Raw genomic sequence first — 18,149 nt, 5'->3', positions numbered from 1 at the left:
TGAGCCTTCTCCCGGAGGGAAGAGGGACGAAAAGTGTGTTGGCTGGGTGGGTCGTGTCCTTGATTATCCTGGCAGCACTGCTTCGTCAGCGTGCATTGTAAAGTGAGTCCAAGGACAGAAGATTGGTTTGTGTGATATGCTTCACACAAACCAGTCTGGGTTGAACTCCATCTGCCACTCCTTAGCCCAGTTGTGCATTCTATCAATGTTGGCTGTAACCTCTGACAACCCTCCAGACTATCCATAACACCCCCAACTTTTGTGTCAAGAGCAAACTTATTAACCCACCCTTCTACTTCCTTATTCAGGTCATTTGTAAAAATCACAAAGAGGAAGGGTTCCAGAATAAATCCCTGTGGAACACCACTGGTCACTGTCATACATGCAGAATATGAACCATCTTTAACCATCCTTTGTCTTCTGTGTGCAAGCCATTTCTGGCTCCACAAAGCAAGGTCTTCTTGGATCCCATGCCTCCTTACTTTCTGTATGAGCCATGCACGGTGAACTATATTAAATACCTTACTGAAATCCACTCCATCCACTGCTCTACCTTCATCAATATGTCTTGTTACATCCTCAAACAATTCAATCAGGCTCGTAAGGCACGACCTGCCCTTGACAAAGCCATGCTGACTATCCCTAATCAGATTATGTCTTTCCAAATGCTCATAAATCCTGCCTCTCAGGATCTTCTCCAACAATTTACCCACCACTGAAGAAAGACTCATTGGTCTATAATTTCCTGAGTTACCTCTACTCCCTTTCTTGAACAAAAGGACAACACTTGCAGTCTTCCAATCCTCTGGTACTTCTCTCCCTATTGATGATGCAAAGATCATCGCCGGAGGCTCAGCAATCACCTCCCTCGCATCCCACAGAAGCCTGGGGTGTATCTCTTCTGGTGTTGGCGACTTATCTCACTTAATACCTTTGAAAAGCTCCAGTACATCCTCTTTCTTAATATCTATACACTCAAATGTTTCAGCCTGCTCTAAGTCATCTCCACAATTGCCAAGGTCTTTTACACTGGTGAATACTGAAGCAAAGTATTCATTAAGTACCTCTGCTACCTCTTCAGACTCCATGCCCATGTTTCCACTATTGCTCCTGATTGGTCCTATTCTCACGTGGCTCATCCTCTTGCTCTTCATATACTTGTAGAATGCCTTGGGGATTTCCATAATCCTGCTCACCAAAGCCTTTTCATGGCCCCTTTTAGCTCTCCTAATTTCTTGAGCTCCTTCCTGGCACCCCTATAATTTTCTAGACCTCTATCAGTTCCTAGCTTCTTGAAGCTTTCATAAGCTTTTCTTTTCTTCGTTAACTAGATTTTCGACATCCTTTGTACACCATGGTTCTTTTACCCTACCATCCTTTCCCTGCCTCAATAGAACATACCCATGCAGAATGCCATGCAAATGTCCCTGAACATTTGCCATTTTTCTGCCGTGCATTTCCCTGAGAACTCCTGTTCCCAATTTTTTTCCCCAAGTTCCTGCCTAATGGCATCATATTTCCCCCTACCCCAATCAAATGTTTTCCTAAGTTGTCTGTTCCTATCCCTCTCCAGCGTAATGGTAAAGGAGATAGAGTTGTGATCACTACGTCCAAAATGCTCTCACACCTGACCAGGTTCATTTCCCAATACCAGATCAAATACAGCCTTTCTTCTTATTGGCTCATCTACACATTGTGTCAGGAAACCTTCCTGAACATACCTAACAAACTCCATCATTATCATCATCATCATCAGGTGCCATGCCCAGTTTGAGCTTTGACTGCCATGGCCCACACACTCCTGTTTCGGGTCAAGTGGATCAATTCATTGGTATTCATTTCCAATTCTCTGGCTGCTGTTTCCATCATCATTTGTCTTTGTCTTCCTCTTGCTTTCTTCCCTTCAATCTTTCCCATAATTACCATGCATTCTAACTCCTCTTTCCTAATCACATGTCCAATAAAGTTACAATGCCTTTTCATGATCTCATACATTATTTCTCTTTTTGTGTTTGCTCTGTTCATGACATCCTCGTTAGATATTCATTTCGTCCATGATATTCTTTGCATCCTCCTCAGAAACCACATCTCTGCTGCTACAATTCGTTTCCTCATGTTACTAGATATTGTCCAACATTCTGAGCCATATAACATAACTGGATAAACGTAACACTTCAGTACTCTGAGGCGGGTTGTCATGCCTAGTTTATTATTGGTCAGTATACTCTTCATCCTCGTAAAGGTGTCTTTTGCCATCCCTATTCTTCTTTTGATGTTCATGTCGCACCTGCTGGATCTCACCCAGCTTCCTAAGTGGCAAAAGTTCTGTACTTGTTTTATGTGTTCCCCATTTATTCTCAGCCTGCAGATAGGACTCTCCTTCGTTTTCGATATCGCCATACATTCTGTCCTTTTGCAATTGATAGATAGACCCGTTTTTGCACTTTCTTCAACAATTATATCAATTAAGTTTTGTAGTTCTTCCTCCGTACTTGCAATTAACACAGCGTCATCTGCATATCTGAAATTATTGATGTTTTCACCGCCAACTTTGATTCCCAAGATGTCTCTTATTTTTTGTGATATTGTTTCACTGTACACATTAAATAAATCAGGGGAGAAAACACACCCTTGTCTAATGCCTCTGTTGATTTTTGTAAACTGACTCACTTCTCCATCTATTCTTACAGTGGCAGTTTGTTTCCAGTACAGATTTCTGATTAGGCAGAGGTCTTTCGAATCTAGATCTAGAGTTTTCTGTAATATTTCAAGTAACTTATTGTGCTTTACTTTATCAAATGCTTTTGTGTAGTCGATAGAACGAACAAACAAATCCTTTTGCACTTAAATAGCTCGTTCTGATAGTATCCTTAACATCAATATTGCGTTTCTTGTATCTTTGTCTTTCACAAAACCACATTTTTCTTTGCCTATTTCAGCTTGTATCTTACTTTTAGCTCTTGTCTTCAAAATTGTTAAAAGTATCTTGGTGATATGACTCATTAAACTTATGGTCCTATGTAATTCAAATTCTATTGCTCCAGCTTTCTTAGGAAGAGTGATAAATACTGATTTTTTCATCTCTTCTGGTATTATTCCAGTCTCATAAATGTCATTGATTAAATCAGTAAGTTTTTCAATTCCATAATCTTCAAGGGCAATAATTTGTTCTATTACTAATTCATCAGGACCTGCTGCCTTTCCTTTCTTCATCTCATTTATTGCATTACGAACTTCAGATTTTAAAATACTTGGACCTTCAATGTTCTTCTTAATTTCTGGTTTTTCACCTCGATCGTCTTCAAACAATTCCTGAATATGCTCAGTCCATCTGTTCATAATCTCATCTTTTTCCATGATAATGGTACCGTCCTTTGCTTTCAAACATCCACCTGAAGAACAGAGGAGCTTTTTACCAGTGATATTCTTGATTTGTTGATGTAACCTTTTTGGATCAGTAATAGGGATGCTTTCTATTTGCTCACATTCCTGGACCATTCTTCTTTGGCTTTTTGACATAAGCTTTTAACTTTTTTATCTAAGGACATACAAACGGTATATTCTATAGGATTTGCTTTCTTCCGTCTCCTTTTTTCCATTAGATTTTTAAAAATTTCATCTGTCATCCATTTATTCTTTGTGCTTTTTCTTTTTTAGGAATCATTGACTTCACTGATTCTACCAAGGCATCCTTTAGAGGGTTAAATTTCATTTCTACATGATTGCTATCATCTTCAACAGATTCTATTTCTAGACCTTGAAATCTAACAAACTCCACTCCATTTAAACCCCTTGCTCTAAGGAGATGCCAGTCAATATTAGGAAAATTAAAACCACCCATCACAACAACCACAGATTATTCCAGAATCTGCCTCCCTATCTGCTCCTCAATGTTTCTATTACCATTTGGGGGAGGTGTCTATAAAAACACCCAGTAGAATTATTGCCCCCTTCCTGGTTCTAATTGCTACTCACAATGATTCAGTAGGCAATCCATCCATGACTTCCTCCTTTTCTGCAGCTGTGATACTATCCCTGATTACCAATACCACTCCATCACCTCTTTTGCCTCCCTCTCCTGTCCTTCTTGAAACATCTAAAGCACGGCACCTATTAAATGTGAGTCTAAGCTTTTGGCAGTGCATTCCACTGCCATACTCTGGGTTAAGTAAAAAATCTTCCTTGGGTTTTCTCTGAGCCTCTTATCCCATAACCTGAGCTGTCTGGTTTTAGATACCTCAGCTATTCAAAACTGTTTCTTATTATCTACTCTATCTGTGCCTCTATAACTTAGTACTGTACACATCATTAAGCTTCCCACAAGTCTTCTCATCTCCAAGGAAATAAAACCCAGAACCCAGCTGGAAGTTAAGCGTTCCAGCCCATAACTTAAGTGCTGTATCCCAAACAACATGTTAGACTATTTCTATTGTGTCTTCATAGTGCACTTCCTGCAGTCTCTTATTCCCTGACTGCAGATAAAGTACATTTGAGATCGAGGAATACCAAATAGTCTGTTTGAGGTAACGATATTGACTTTGATGTACTTAAGAATATAACTTGAACGGTTGGTTTCATTGAAGTCTGACTGTTTCCTGCTGTCGTACATGTATCAAGTTTGTTCCAGCAATTCACCAGCATTCCAGCATTCTTGGCACCTACTGACTGTTTTATTCATATTAAGCACCTCCAATAGACCACAACTTAAGTCTTTATGCTCATGGAATTGCAGGAAATGTCAATAAAATAAAGATGGAAATTCTGGAAACACTAAGGTAGCATTTGTGGAAAGCGGGCCAGAATTAATATTTTGATACTTGAATTCCCCATTTCGTTTCTATTCTGATCTCACTGAATATGGTCTCTACACTGTCAGAAAAAGGCCCAACAGAAGCATAAAGAACTTCCTAACTGCCACATTATGTCATCTGGTCTCACTCTATCAGATCCGTTCCCTTTGCTCTACCCATCCCTGCCCCATCTTTACTGCTATGAAACTAACTTGTTTGCTTTCTTTTCCTGTTCTGACAAATGGAATCTAAGATCTCAAATTTAAATGTTTCCACAGATGCTGCCTGCTCTCCTAAATAATTCCACCATTTCCTGTTTTTATTTCCAGCATCTGAATTTTTTTAAATTTCCATTTTTCTGGATATGTAATAGAAAGGACTTCAGCGCTCTCTTTAAACTGAAATAAGATGAGTAATGCCACATTTAACTATTTTTCTGATTTTAATTATTAAAGGTTCGCTGTGAATCAGAGATACAGGAGCTTCGCCAGTGGCAAAGAGAATTGAGAGAAGAAAACAGAGGTTATACTAAAAAGATCATTAAATTTTGGGCTGAACAGGAATTTAAAGGTAAGACGAGTTTGTATTAATAGTTATACAAAAGTGCATTGTATCCCTCTCTTCGGAATATCACGAAAAGCATCACATTTAAATGTCATTCGACTTGGTGGCTTCCTGAGTTGCCAACTAAAGAAATGAATTGCTTCCTGTAGCATATTTGGATTGAAAAGTTAATGTAGTATGTTTCATGCTTTATGGGCTGTGTGCTCAGTCCACTGCTGTTCACTCTGCTGACCTACAACTGTGCAGCAATACACAGCTTGAATCACATCATCAAGTTTGCCGATGACACGACCGTGGTGGGTCTCATCAGCAAGAACGACGAGTCAGCGTACAGAGAGGAGGTGCAGCGGCTAACAGACTGGTGCAGAGCCAACATCCTGTCTCTGAATGTGAACAAAACAAAAGAGATGGCTGTTGACTTCAGGAGAGCACAGAACGACCACTCTCCGCTGAACATTGACGGCTCCTCCGTTGAGATCGTTAAGAGCACCAAATTTCTTGGTGTTCACCTGGCGGAGAATCTCACCTGGTCCCTCAACACCAGCTCCATAGCCAAGAAAGCCCAGCAGCGTCTCTACTTTCTGCGAAGGCTGAGAAAAGTCCATTTCCCACCACCCCCCATCCTCACCACATTCTACAGAGGATGTATCGAGAGCATCCTGAGCAGCTGCATCACTGCCTGGTTCGGGAATTGCACTGTCTCGGATCGCAAGACCCTGCAGCGGATAGTGAGGTCAGCTGAGAAGATCATCGGGGTCTCTCTTCCCGCAGACATTTACACCACACGCTGCACTCGCAAAGCTAATAGTATTGTGAAGGACCCCACGCACCCCTCACACAAGCTCTTCTCCCTCCTGCCATCTGGCAAAAGGTACCGAAGCATTTGTGCTCTCACGACCAGACTGTGCAACAGTTTCTTCCCCCAAGCCATCGAACTCCTCAATACTCAGAGTCTAGACTGACATCTACATAATTTATTATTATATAGTATTTTGTTCTCTACAGTGCCTATTGTCTTGTTTATTAATTATTGTACTGCCCTGCACTGTTTTGTGCGTTTTATGTAGTCCTGTGCAGGTCTGTAGTCTAGTGCAGTTTTTATGTTGTTTTACGTAGTCTAGTGCAGCCCTGTGCTGTCTCACATAGTCTGGTGTAGTTTTGTGTTGTTTCATGTAGCACCAGGGTCCTGGAGGAACTTTGTTTCATTTTTACTGTGTACTCTACCAGCAGCTTATGGTTGAAATGACAATAAACTTGACTTGACTTGACAACCTTATTATGGTACATAAAAATCCAAGTCAATCCTATAATACAAATCTAAGTTAGCATTCACTAACATTAAACAATCCTGATGAATCTTTGCCAGTTAGTCATTCTTGCAATATCATTGTGGTTCTAAATGGAATTCTTCACAGATTTTCAATGCAAGATTATAAGGGAGAAAAGAAGTTGGAACTAGCTATTTTTAATAAATGGGATTTAAAATTATAAGCAACACACATGAAATGCTGGAGGAACTCAGCAGGCCAGACAGCATCTATGGAAAAGAATAAGCAGTCGACATTTCAGGCTAAACCCTTCATCAGTGCTGGTGTACTGGTGATGAAGGGTCTTGGCCCGAAACGTTGATTGTTTACTCTTTTCCATAGATGCTGCCTGCCCTTCTGTGTTCCTCCAGCATTTTGTGTGTGTTGCTTAGATTTCCAGCATGTGCAGATTTTCTTGTGTTTTTAAAATTATAAGTTACTCTTTGTTGTTCCTTGGTATAAACTGGCAGAGTGGCTGGTCTTAAAGAACTTAGCCAAAAATTTGGGAGTGGAGATTACCCAACTCCAAAGAAAGGATGTTTACTATTGTATCGATGCCTCATGAATCAAGGTACATCTACTTAACAATCATGCTAATAATTGAATATTTTTACTACATTTTCTATGGGAGTTTCGGTAAGCACCAAGGACCCAAAGAGCATAGAAATGTAGCCAAGAAAATGGCCACATTCATCCCACCCCAATAAAAATAGGGATTTTGAAGTTCAGTTGTGTAACATGTTTTTGTGTGTTTTTTTCCTGTCAGTTTTCTGTCAGTGTGTCAGTTTTGAAATGTGATTGATTACGTAATGTGCCACATGAAATTGAATGTGTTTTGCATATCGAAGTGTTAAGAAGTGTGATTAAATGGTAGCAACCCAATCCATGTTTGATATTGTTGTTACAATGCAAACTGAAGAAACTGTTTGTGCCCAGTTAGAACAGGATTACCAGAAGTACGTCGGTGTGTTCAAGCACATGCTAAGGGTCCTTTTCTTATCTGAGGTAGTGTCGGGAATTCTTCCAATGAAGCAAATAACTTGATGGGTGAGCTGGGTGGTCCATACACTTCAATGCTTATTCTATGCATTCACTTCCCTTACACCAATGTCAAATTATCTTGCTGGTGAGTGATACCTGAGCCTTTCTCCATCCAGCCATTCAGGCATTCAGATGTTCCCAGTCAGGCCATCAGGCTAAGGATGCCTCCTCAGCCAATGAGACTTACCGTTTACCTGCTGCAGGCATGTATTGGCTCCCCTTATGTGCTATGATGACAACAAGTTGCCCTTAAGAACAATTATTTTGGCAAGTGCTCACTAATCGTAATAATTTGACAAATCTATGAACATGTAACTAATAGCATGTGTGTTAATTTTGCATCTCCAAATAGCTGACCCTAGAGATTTCTTCTATCCTCAATGCAATTTAAATATCTTTATAAAGAAAACATCTGTAATTTCACTAAAAATAGTTTTTATAGTTAAGTAGAGTGGAATTTCCTACCACCAGGTTTCATTTCCTCAGAAATTAAAGTTTGATAGCAGCCTTCAATAAAATAGAAATGGGCAAATCGATGTTTTTCTGTGTGCTACATTTTGCTGTAAATGGCAAATCAAGAGAACCATGACCATTGAGGAATCTGTCAAGTTTGATGTTAAAAAATATCAGCATAGTTTATGCACAGAATCAGATGTAAAATTTGTTTTGTGCAAGCAGCTCATCCACTTTAGTATGCTTGCAGATACTTTTTTTTACATTGCAATCCCTTGGGGGCCTCAGCCCTTAAGAACGTGCACTCCTTCATGCCGAGAAAACAATATACACCATAGCTGACACAGAGGACAGAGTGACTTTTATGGAGAAGGCAGAGAGCTCCATTTGAAGGCTAGGGACAGCAAGAGAGGTCCTTTGTGCCAGGGGTATCATGAAACCTACCAGGGCAGCTCTTCAGTAAAGTTGTCCAGGTCATTTACAGTATATTCAGAAATAAGAATGGAGAAATGATGGAAAATATTTCAAGATCTCATAAGATTTATCAAAGTGAGTTTCTTAATCATTTCAGTAGTTTCCCTTCATGGAATTCTCTGGTACACTGGCACCAAACTGCAAATCACTTGTCAAAATAACTAATAAAAACACAAATTATTCCTAACTCTACCACCCTCTCTTATTAAAATGGCCACAATCAAGCTCTGTTTATTGTCGTCATCTTGGCAATTACCGTTGAATCAGGCACCAGAATCCAATCCTCACAGCTCCTTCCCCTCATTCTTGTGTGTCTCTCAAGGGTACAACAGCTTTAGTTGGATTCCAGACTGGTAAGAGGAGCCAGGTTAATCTTTGTTCTTCAAAATCTCTACCCTCAGCTCTCACTCTCTCCAAGGTGGGTATTAAGATTATGAGAACACTCAGTCCTCTTTTATTGTCACTTAGAAATGCATACACGCATTAAGAAATGATACAATGTTTCTCCGGAGTGATAGCACAGAAAACAGGACAAACCAAAGACTAACACTGACAGAACCACATCATTATAACATATAGTTACAGCAGTGCAAAGCAATACCATAATTTGATGAAGAACAAACCATGGGCACGGTAAATAAAATCTCAAAAGTCCCCGAGTCGATCGACTCCCGAGTCCCCAATAGCAGCAGCAAAAGGGAGAAACTCCCTGCCATAAACCTCCAGGCACTGTCGACTTGCCGATGCCTTGGAAGCAGCCGACCACAGCCGACACTGAGTCCTTCCGTCTGAAAACTTTGAGCCTCTGACCAGCCCCTCTGATACAGCCTCCCGAGCACCATCCTCTGCTGAGTGCCTTCGACCTCGCCCTGGCCGCTGAAACACGCAAAGCCGAGAATTTCGGGCCGTTCTGCTCCGGAGATTCTGGTTACCACATAGTAGCAGCGGCAGCGAAGCGGGCATTTCGGAAGTTTTCCAGATGTTCCTCCGTACTCTCACGTCTGTCTCTATCAAATCAGGATTATGCACGGTTCCCTACTTGACAGATAACAGCTATTCATACCGGAAAGGCTGCGCACGCTGCCATCTTCTCCTCTGTTATGTTATAATTTATGTTTATAATTTCTGTTATATTATATATTATAATTTATGGATACTGGCAGAAAACATGGTATTCACCATGTGGAAAAGCTTTGAGTGATCCATCTGAAATAGTTGATGAGAAAGTCAGGTTTATAAACCATAAACTCATGAGTTGCTGCCTTCACTTGTGGGAGGTCATTAATGCTGACAAATCCCACTATACTCCTTGCCCATCCTCTGGGATTCCCCCCTCCCTCTTTCTTTCTCCCTAGACCTCCCGTCCCATGATCCTTTCATATTTCTTTTGCCAATCAACTTTACAGCTCTTGGCTCCATCCCTCCCCCTCCTGTCTTCTATCATTTCGGATCTCCCTCTCACTTTCAAATCTCTTACTATCTCTTCTTTCAGTTAGTCCTGACGAAGCGTCACAGCCCGAAATGTCAACTGTACCTCTTCCTAGAGATGCTGCCTGGCCTGCTGTGTTCACCAGCAACTTTTAAGTGTGTTGCTTGAATACAGTCCTCTTTGAATTGAATGCCTGTGTCGGTTTTGAAACTTTAAAGTGTGTAGCTAGTTGTGAAGCATGTCAGAGGTCTGCTGTCAAGGCCTGAAAAAATCATGTGGTGAGGAAGCTGAGTGGGAGTATCTTGTTCTCCATGGAGAAAGAATACAGGCATAAGACTGCATCTAAAAATTGTGTGCAGCATGCAACATTTCTTTATTCTTCAGAGAGCATTCCAAATAAAAAGATGGTCTCTGTCCCCTAGCAAGACCAGTAAATACCATAGCAATATCTTCAATATTCATTGGTTGTTGGAATCAATAGGTGAACAACTGCATTGTGCAAAAAGCACTTGCAATCTTTGTGTACCAAGAAAGATTACTGAAAACCTTGCAAATACTTTTCCTACATCAGCGGTCCCCAACCACCGGGCCGTGAATTGGTACTGGGCCGCAAAGCATGTGCTACTGGGCTGTGAGGAAACGATATGATTTGGTGATATGAGTCAGCTGCACCTTTCCTCATTCCCTGTCGCGCGCACTGTTGAACTTGAGGTCATTACCCGCGTGTCATCCATGTCAGCGTGGGAAGGAGATCTACTCCTCAAGCTTGCAAATGACGACAGGCTGAAAAGTATGTTCGACATAACATCTCTGCCAGCATTCTGGGTCAAAGTCAAGGCTAAATATCCTGAGATGGCCACGAAAGCACTGAAAACGTTGCTTCCATTTCCAACATATCTCTGCAATGAATGCAACGAAAACTAAATTGTGGAATAGACTGGACATAAGGCACCCCATTCGAGTATCGCTGTCTCCCATCACCCCTCGATGGCACCGTCTTGTTGCAGGGAAACAAGCCCAGGGCTCCCACTGATTCAGCGATATTGGTGTGCTGCAATGATTTTATACGTCCATAGGAGGAAAATATGTGCTGTGTGTTTAATATCCAAATGTTACTTAAAATGTTATGATGCTATTGACTTATAAGTGACTTATATAACCATATAGCAATTACAGTACGGAAACAGGCCACCTTTGCCCTTCTAGTCTGTGCTGAACGCTACTCTCACCTAGTCCCACCGACCTGCACTCAGCCCATAACCCTCCATTCCTTTCCTGTCCATATACCTATCCAATTTTTCTTTAAGTGATAATATCGAACCTGCCTCTACCACTTCTACTGGAAGTTCGTTCAATACTTACTTCAAACTCCCCTGTCCTCCCCTGATAATTGACTTACCACTATATTCATGCGAGGAAAATATGCTCTGTGTGTTTAATATTAAATTCGTCAGATAAACCCTTTTAGAAATGAAATTGAGTGTATTAGCCACTTATCACCTATATTCTGGTCGTGATTAACACCCCCCCCCCGCACAGAATCACCAAAAACGATTTGTAGAAAAAAATCGGCACGTACACACATGTGCACTGGTGCCCGCGCAAGGCTTCATGATCATTGTAGTTTTTCTCGGGGTAAACACAACGTATTTGACTGCTACTCTTGTCCGGTAGCAACCCTACCCCCAACCCCCCCCACCCTGGGTTGGCTGGTCCGCAAGAATATTGTCAATAATAAACTGGTCCACGTTGCAAAAAAGGTTGGGGACCCCTGTCTTACATCATAGCACCTGTCCTATGAGTGTCCTTTCAAGTAGATAGACCACTATTAAACTAATGCAATGTACTCCTGATGGTACTGACCCATGAAGAAGCTAAGTTGCACACAAAAGATTGTGTTATTCGTAGTGAAGAAGAAAAGCATTGGACATGTTGATGATGTCATCTGGAGCACTCAATATGCTGGTTAAGTAACAGATGCAATGGATGAATTGCACCTGGAACTGCCCGTTCCAGTTTCCTGATGGGGCAAATGTCATGGAGAAATATGCATAAACATTCAAAAACATGCTCAAAATTGTCTCTCTCTCTGTGATTTAATGGATTTTATCTCATCCTAGGTAGTTTTTGAGTCATATTTCTCTATAAAGGCAAGTAATTATACAGATGCAGGAAATCCAGAGTAAAACCCACAAAGATTTGGAGGAACTCAGCAGGCCAGGCAGCATCTGTGGCTGAGATTGAGGCCTGATGAAAGATGTCAGCCTGAAACATTGACTGCTTATTTTTCTCCATAGATGCTGCCTGACCTACTGAATTCCTCTAGCATTTTGTGTGTGTGTGTGTCTTCATAAAGTCCCCTTTTCCATGCATGATAATCTGTTCATTATAGCATACTGTGCTGGAACCTTAATAAAGAACAGATAATGCTGTATTTGTCCTAACATGGAAGTAGCAAACTCGACTTCTATGGTTTTTCATTTGTTATAATATGCTATGCCTGGCTAAATAATGCTAATGCAATTTGACCTTATGCCTTTTATATGCTGTTTATGTATGTTGTCTCTCCGCATAAAGCTACTGCAGTCTCAGTGAGGACCAGTGTCAGCTGCTATTTTCAGCTGTTGTATTAAATATCTCGTGAAAGCCAGAGTTCAGGTTTCACTGAGTCAGACCCTGTTCTGAATCCACATTCTTCAAGGGCAGACGATGGTTGTCTTCATTTAACTTTTAAAGCTTTAAAAACCTTAAAGGTTTTTAAAATTATTCAGTCTTGGGATCCAATAGTAAAGTGACTACTTATTGGTCACCCTCAGCTGTTCTTGAAGGTAGGGTATAGCAGCTGTCTCGATTTGTTGTAGCCTTTATGGCAAAAATACTCAACATAGTGGCGGTCCGGTCCAGTATCGAGCCAACTCTGATTCCCAAGAAAGCATTTGGTACTGACAGAGATAGAAAAAATGGATTGTTCATGATATTAGTATCCAATGGCATACCTAGGAGTGGAAAACAAGCGGAGGAAGAAATATGTAACTAAAAATACATTGCATAAAAATATTGAATGTGCAATGGTGGCAAACTAACAAATATTTCAGAAAGTGACTGAAGGGTGGGTTTGACCTCCAAGAATGTTCAAAGTGCTTGACTAAAACATTTATCTGATTGAGGACCAATCATTTCCCTCCTTAGATGCTCCTGACCTACTGAGTTCCTCCAACATTTTGTTTGTTTTGTTCAAGATTTCCAGTATCTGCTGAATCTGCTGTGTCTCAGTTACATGGTCCAATTTATTACAGATTGCTGCCTAAGGGAGATGACAAAGACCATCTACATGAGGAGAGATGACTCCAAAACACTTATTAAACATTAGTCCCTTGGGTGAAATACTTTGGAGACAGTAGCATAACAAGCAAAAAATTTGCATTTCTATTGCACTGTATGTGCTTAAGTTATTTTAAAATCCTTCACAGAACACTAAGTATAATCAGATTTTCAATGTGTAAATGAATTAACCAGTTTGAACACTGATTAACTTTCAGAAATGGATACAAGATTAAAATATTATTTGGATTCTACAATACTGTAGCAGGGTAGGAAAGTATTTTTGTGTAACACTCACACTAGGAGCTTGAACTCATGATTTGAAACTCATGCATTGAAACTCATAACATTGATGCCAAGAAAAAAAACATAAAGGTTTTTCACAGGAATAAAGTGAGGGCAAGTAGGGGATTTGGGTTGGTGGGAATTGGCTCTTTTTAATCAAGAAGGCATGGTGTCTGCTGGCAGATACTTCATGATGTCCAAATCCATACTGCGATGTTACTCACAGAGATTTCTGGTGCGAAACAGATGTTTTGTTCCAAATGTATCCCCTTAAATAAATTTATAATTAAACATAAAATTACAAATTATATTGTATGCTAAATTGGATGGGTTGTATCATAATGCTACGAGCAGTCAACTCTAAAGAAAACATTTTTGGTTGTAATTAATCAAGCTCATTAAGATTTTTGAATTTTAAGCCCTTATTATGCATTTTGTGGAAGTACTGCACTAGCTTTGACTTCGTTAGTATGATTGCCCTTGATCTCAAGACAGGGCATGAGGGTAAATGGCATTTAAGGAGCTTTGGTAAAACTGAAATCAGTGGGCATCAGAGGGGAAAAAAATTGCAAAGGGGAAAAAAATTGCAAAGGATGCAGTTGCTCGAGGTTAATCATTTTTATCTCCAGGATATCAACACAATTCATTAGCTATTTCAATCATCTGAGCACAAATGATAATATACACTGATGAGTGCACCATATTTGATTCTATTTGTAGCTCCTTAAAAATTCAAGCAGTCTGTGCCTGCAGGCAATCAGAGGCAATTGACAGGTGTATTCTGCTAAAGGTTAAGTATCAAGTGAAAAAAAATTACCAGCAATGATCATCTCTAACAAGAAAATGTAGCATCCTACCATGGACATTCAATGACTTTAGCATTCCCAAGATTCCAGCTTACAACATCTTGGAGTCCACACTGACCAGAAATGCAAATTAACCAGCCATATAAATAGCAGAGCTATCAGAACAGTTCAGTGATTACATAATCTGCCATGAGCTCCTTAAGTTGAATCAACCCAGTAACTACAAGGCACAAATCTGAAGCCCATTTAACTGCCACATTATTTACCACACTAACTATTTATTCCTCTGAGAAACTATGAGTGCTATCTACAAAATTCACAATGGTTAAGTGCTTAAGCTACTCTAAATAGCACCTTTAAAACTCACAGCCAGGAAGGACAAAGACAGAAAACCCATGGGAATGCTGTCACCTTAAAATTACACACTATCTTGACTTGGAAATATATCAAAATTCCTTCAATATTGCCGGACCTAAATCTTGGAACTTCCATCCAGACAATATTATCGGAATTCTTTCACACAGCAGTTCAAAATGGTAGCTCACCAAAATATTCCCAAGGACAATTTGTTCTAAATACTATATTATGGTATTGCTTAGAGAAAGCTAAATGAGCTATTTTCATACAACCCAATACCCTTTTCCTTACAATACACAATTCTATTGCCAAGGTACACCTAACGCTACATTAAGAGTGCATTTTAGGGTCACAATTACTATAATTTCTAGGTTTTGTCTTTGTGAGACACCAGGAAATTTGAAAATCTGTCATAGCAAAGTTGAAAAGGACCTTCATGAGTCTGTTGGTAAGCCTATTTGGTATAGTGTATTCAGCACTATGTCACTGATGTGTAAGAAGTGACATCATGTCGTGCACAGGCTACAGAAACAGGTAGGTTTTGTAACAGAGGCATAACTTCCATCTCTCAACTTATTAGCTCTCAAGTTCCAGCTAGGAGAAGCTTTAGAACAGGATAAAGAAATACACGTTTAAGCACTTTTGTTCACTGTGAAACTTGATTCAAAAGCCAATACCCCATTATAATTGCTGGTGAACACAGCAAATCAACTCCAGTAGCAAAATATTATGACTTACTAAGAGATACACAGCTCTTTCAGTTTGGGACTTCATGTATAAAGCCTGAGACTTGCTGTCATTTAAACAATTAAGACACAGCCTTTGATTTCTCAGTATAAAGAAAAGCAATGACTAGTATTGCACTTTAGTGGCCATAATAATTCTACTCTGTAATTTGTCAGTTTATATTTATTGCACCTTGCAACAACATTAAATTCCATTGCATTTTTAAAAGAATGTAAGAGTACCTTAAATGATTTTTCCACAAATTTTGGCAACTTTCAGGATCCTAAAAATAATTTCACTGGAGAGTTCTATTCTCAGTTTTTCAGGTTGAATAGAAATTAGTTTTATACATGCCAGCTTCTAACATTTTCTGTGGAGTAGTTATGAAACTTTCTGCAAGCTGTAGAGAGATATTGCAACTTGAGACTTTATAACAAGCAGATGCAAGAAATCAAAAAGCTTTGAACTCATGCTTCTACAACAATGCACAAATTGAAAGCTTTTCGTAAGACATACATCTTCAAGATTAAACCTTGAGCAACTTTCACTGCCCCCATCTCACTCTCAGTGCACAATTTTTTTTGTGGGGCAGCAGTACAGTGCAGTGGTACAGTACTGTGCAATATTCTTAGGCACCCTAGCCAAGACTTTTGCCCAGTAAATACACATAAATCATCCAACTTATTTGGTAGGTGGGAGAGGTAGATTTCCAAGAATACGTACTGAAATAAGCTCAAGCATGGTTTTAACACCTAACTGCTGATTGGCATCCAAATATTCAATGACTAAATAGTCTGAATTTCTCAGAGTGGTTGATAAAACACCACAAATAGCCAAAGGACAGTTTGACTTGGCTGATATTTTTAGAATTTATTTTATGGCACATTATTGTTGTAAGGTCGATACTGATAACTCCAAAACTTCAAAAAAATAGTTTTATTTAATGTGGTTTGCTGAGAAATTTACATTTGTTGGCACAAACTTATGCAGTAAAATTTCAATACCCATATAAGTAATCTTTTTACCAGTTGTTGATTGAAAATAATTGTTTGTTCTCCGGCACACTAGTGTATACATAAATGATATAAAGAGTAGACTGATTTCTTTCCTATTTTCCACAGCTTTAGAGATGTCTCAATTCCCACTACCCTGAATATGAATAAGCAATTTCTAACATTATTTCTCAGGGCCTTTCACCATTTTAAAGAATAATACAAAGACCACCCACAGCAAATGTATCATGACCTTCATTGTGTGTTGTCATTTCTATGTGAAGCAGTGATATGCAAATATTTTAAACAAGTGGTGGGTGAAGTGCTATAAAGCAGCTGTAGTTCAATTTAGCAAACTTTAATGTTGGTGGAAAAGTAAAATTGTGGTTTATACTGTAATGCAGATTCTTAGAGTGAAATATAATTACAATTTTCTAAAGACACTTGCAGCACACAACCTTTTTAACTCTATCATAGACCCAAGTATACAGGCAACACTTTTAAGGTAGTAATTCTGGATTTCATAAAAAACACGATTTGCATAGATTGTTGTCTGGATGTATAACCTAAAGTCTGAAGATTTTTGTAACTTAAATCTTTTACCATATGAGAGTGTGGTAATTGAAGATATAGATGAGAAGGGGAAGCGCATGTGCTAAAAAATGTATTTCAGCGATTTTCCAACATAAAGCAGCCTCCACTAACCTGTTGATGGAAACAACATTGGATGAAACTAGTATTGTACAAGTTAAATATTGTGGTTACATTTTGTAATCTTGCAGTACTTTGCCAGCTATTTCAATATTTTATGTACTTGGATTGCTCATCTCCTAGCTAAGCATGGTCGACCTCTACTCTTGACCCCAAGCATTGTTCCTAAATTTTGTTCCTAATTACCTAAAACAAAATATTTGTTGAATACTCTTTTTATTGTCCCCACAAGCTTAAAGCAGCCATGTCCATAAATTTTCTGCTCATACAATGAATCATTGAGTTCTCAGTATCAAGCATCTGACGTTTATTTCAGCTCAAACAATGAAATCAACCCATAAAACAAGGACATCAGGGTAGGAAATACCACACATTCATTCTCACAACTGAGCACTATACTGTATAATAGATTGAGTTGAAATAGAACTACAAACTGCAAATGAGGTATACATCAAGATAACAGACTTCCCCTCCCCTACCTTCCCCCGATCATCTGACAGTGAACTTTTCCTCCAATAAAATGTTCCTAAATTAATCAGTTAAGACTCAGTCTGAAGATCCATCGGTTGTAAAGTGTTCTCAGATATCCTGAATGAGATACAAAAGCCAATAAACCAAAAGCAGGTTTTTAAAAAAATTGTAACTATAAACAAATATTCTATTATTTTATTTATTGGGTCAGGTAATGGAGAAATTATTATATGGTCAATACTTCAGAAATTAATATTTTGATTACAACTTGTTTTTGTTTAAATACAGTTGGACAGAAAATGGAGGAAGAGGAAATTGAAGAGTCAATGATTACCCCTGCTGAAGTACCTGTTAAAGTTCCTACTCCATCTTGTAATTAAATGTCACATGACTTCTTTTCTTAATAGGAGTTTTTCTTCCAT

General features: G+C 39.3%; 1 protein-coding gene across 1 annotated transcript in view; it reads left to right on the top strand.

The window, feature by feature from the left end:
• Window positions 1–18,147, top strand: part of iqck (IQ motif containing K) — a 103,551-nt gene extending 85,404 nt beyond the window's left edge. Inside the window, exons 8-9 of the mRNA XM_063059033.1 lie at window positions 5,246–5,360; window positions 18,016–18,147. Of these exons, the coding sequence (XP_062915103.1) occupies window positions 5,246–5,360; window positions 18,016–18,107 (207 nt within the window). The 3' untranslated portion in view covers window positions 18,108–18,147. The remainder of the gene's footprint in view (window positions 1–5,245; window positions 5,361–18,015) is intronic.
• The last annotated feature ends 2 nt before the right edge of the window (window positions 18,148–18,149 follow it).

Source organism: Mobula hypostoma, chromosome 9 (assembly GCF_963921235.1).
Source record: "Mobula hypostoma chromosome 9, sMobHyp1.1, whole genome shotgun sequence".
Taxonomy (NCBI): Eukaryota; Metazoa; Chordata; class Chondrichthyes; order Myliobatiformes; family Myliobatidae; genus Mobula; species Mobula hypostoma.
The sequence above is the reverse complement of the archived record's forward strand: the minus strand, read 5'-3'. Positions and strand labels throughout refer to the sequence as shown.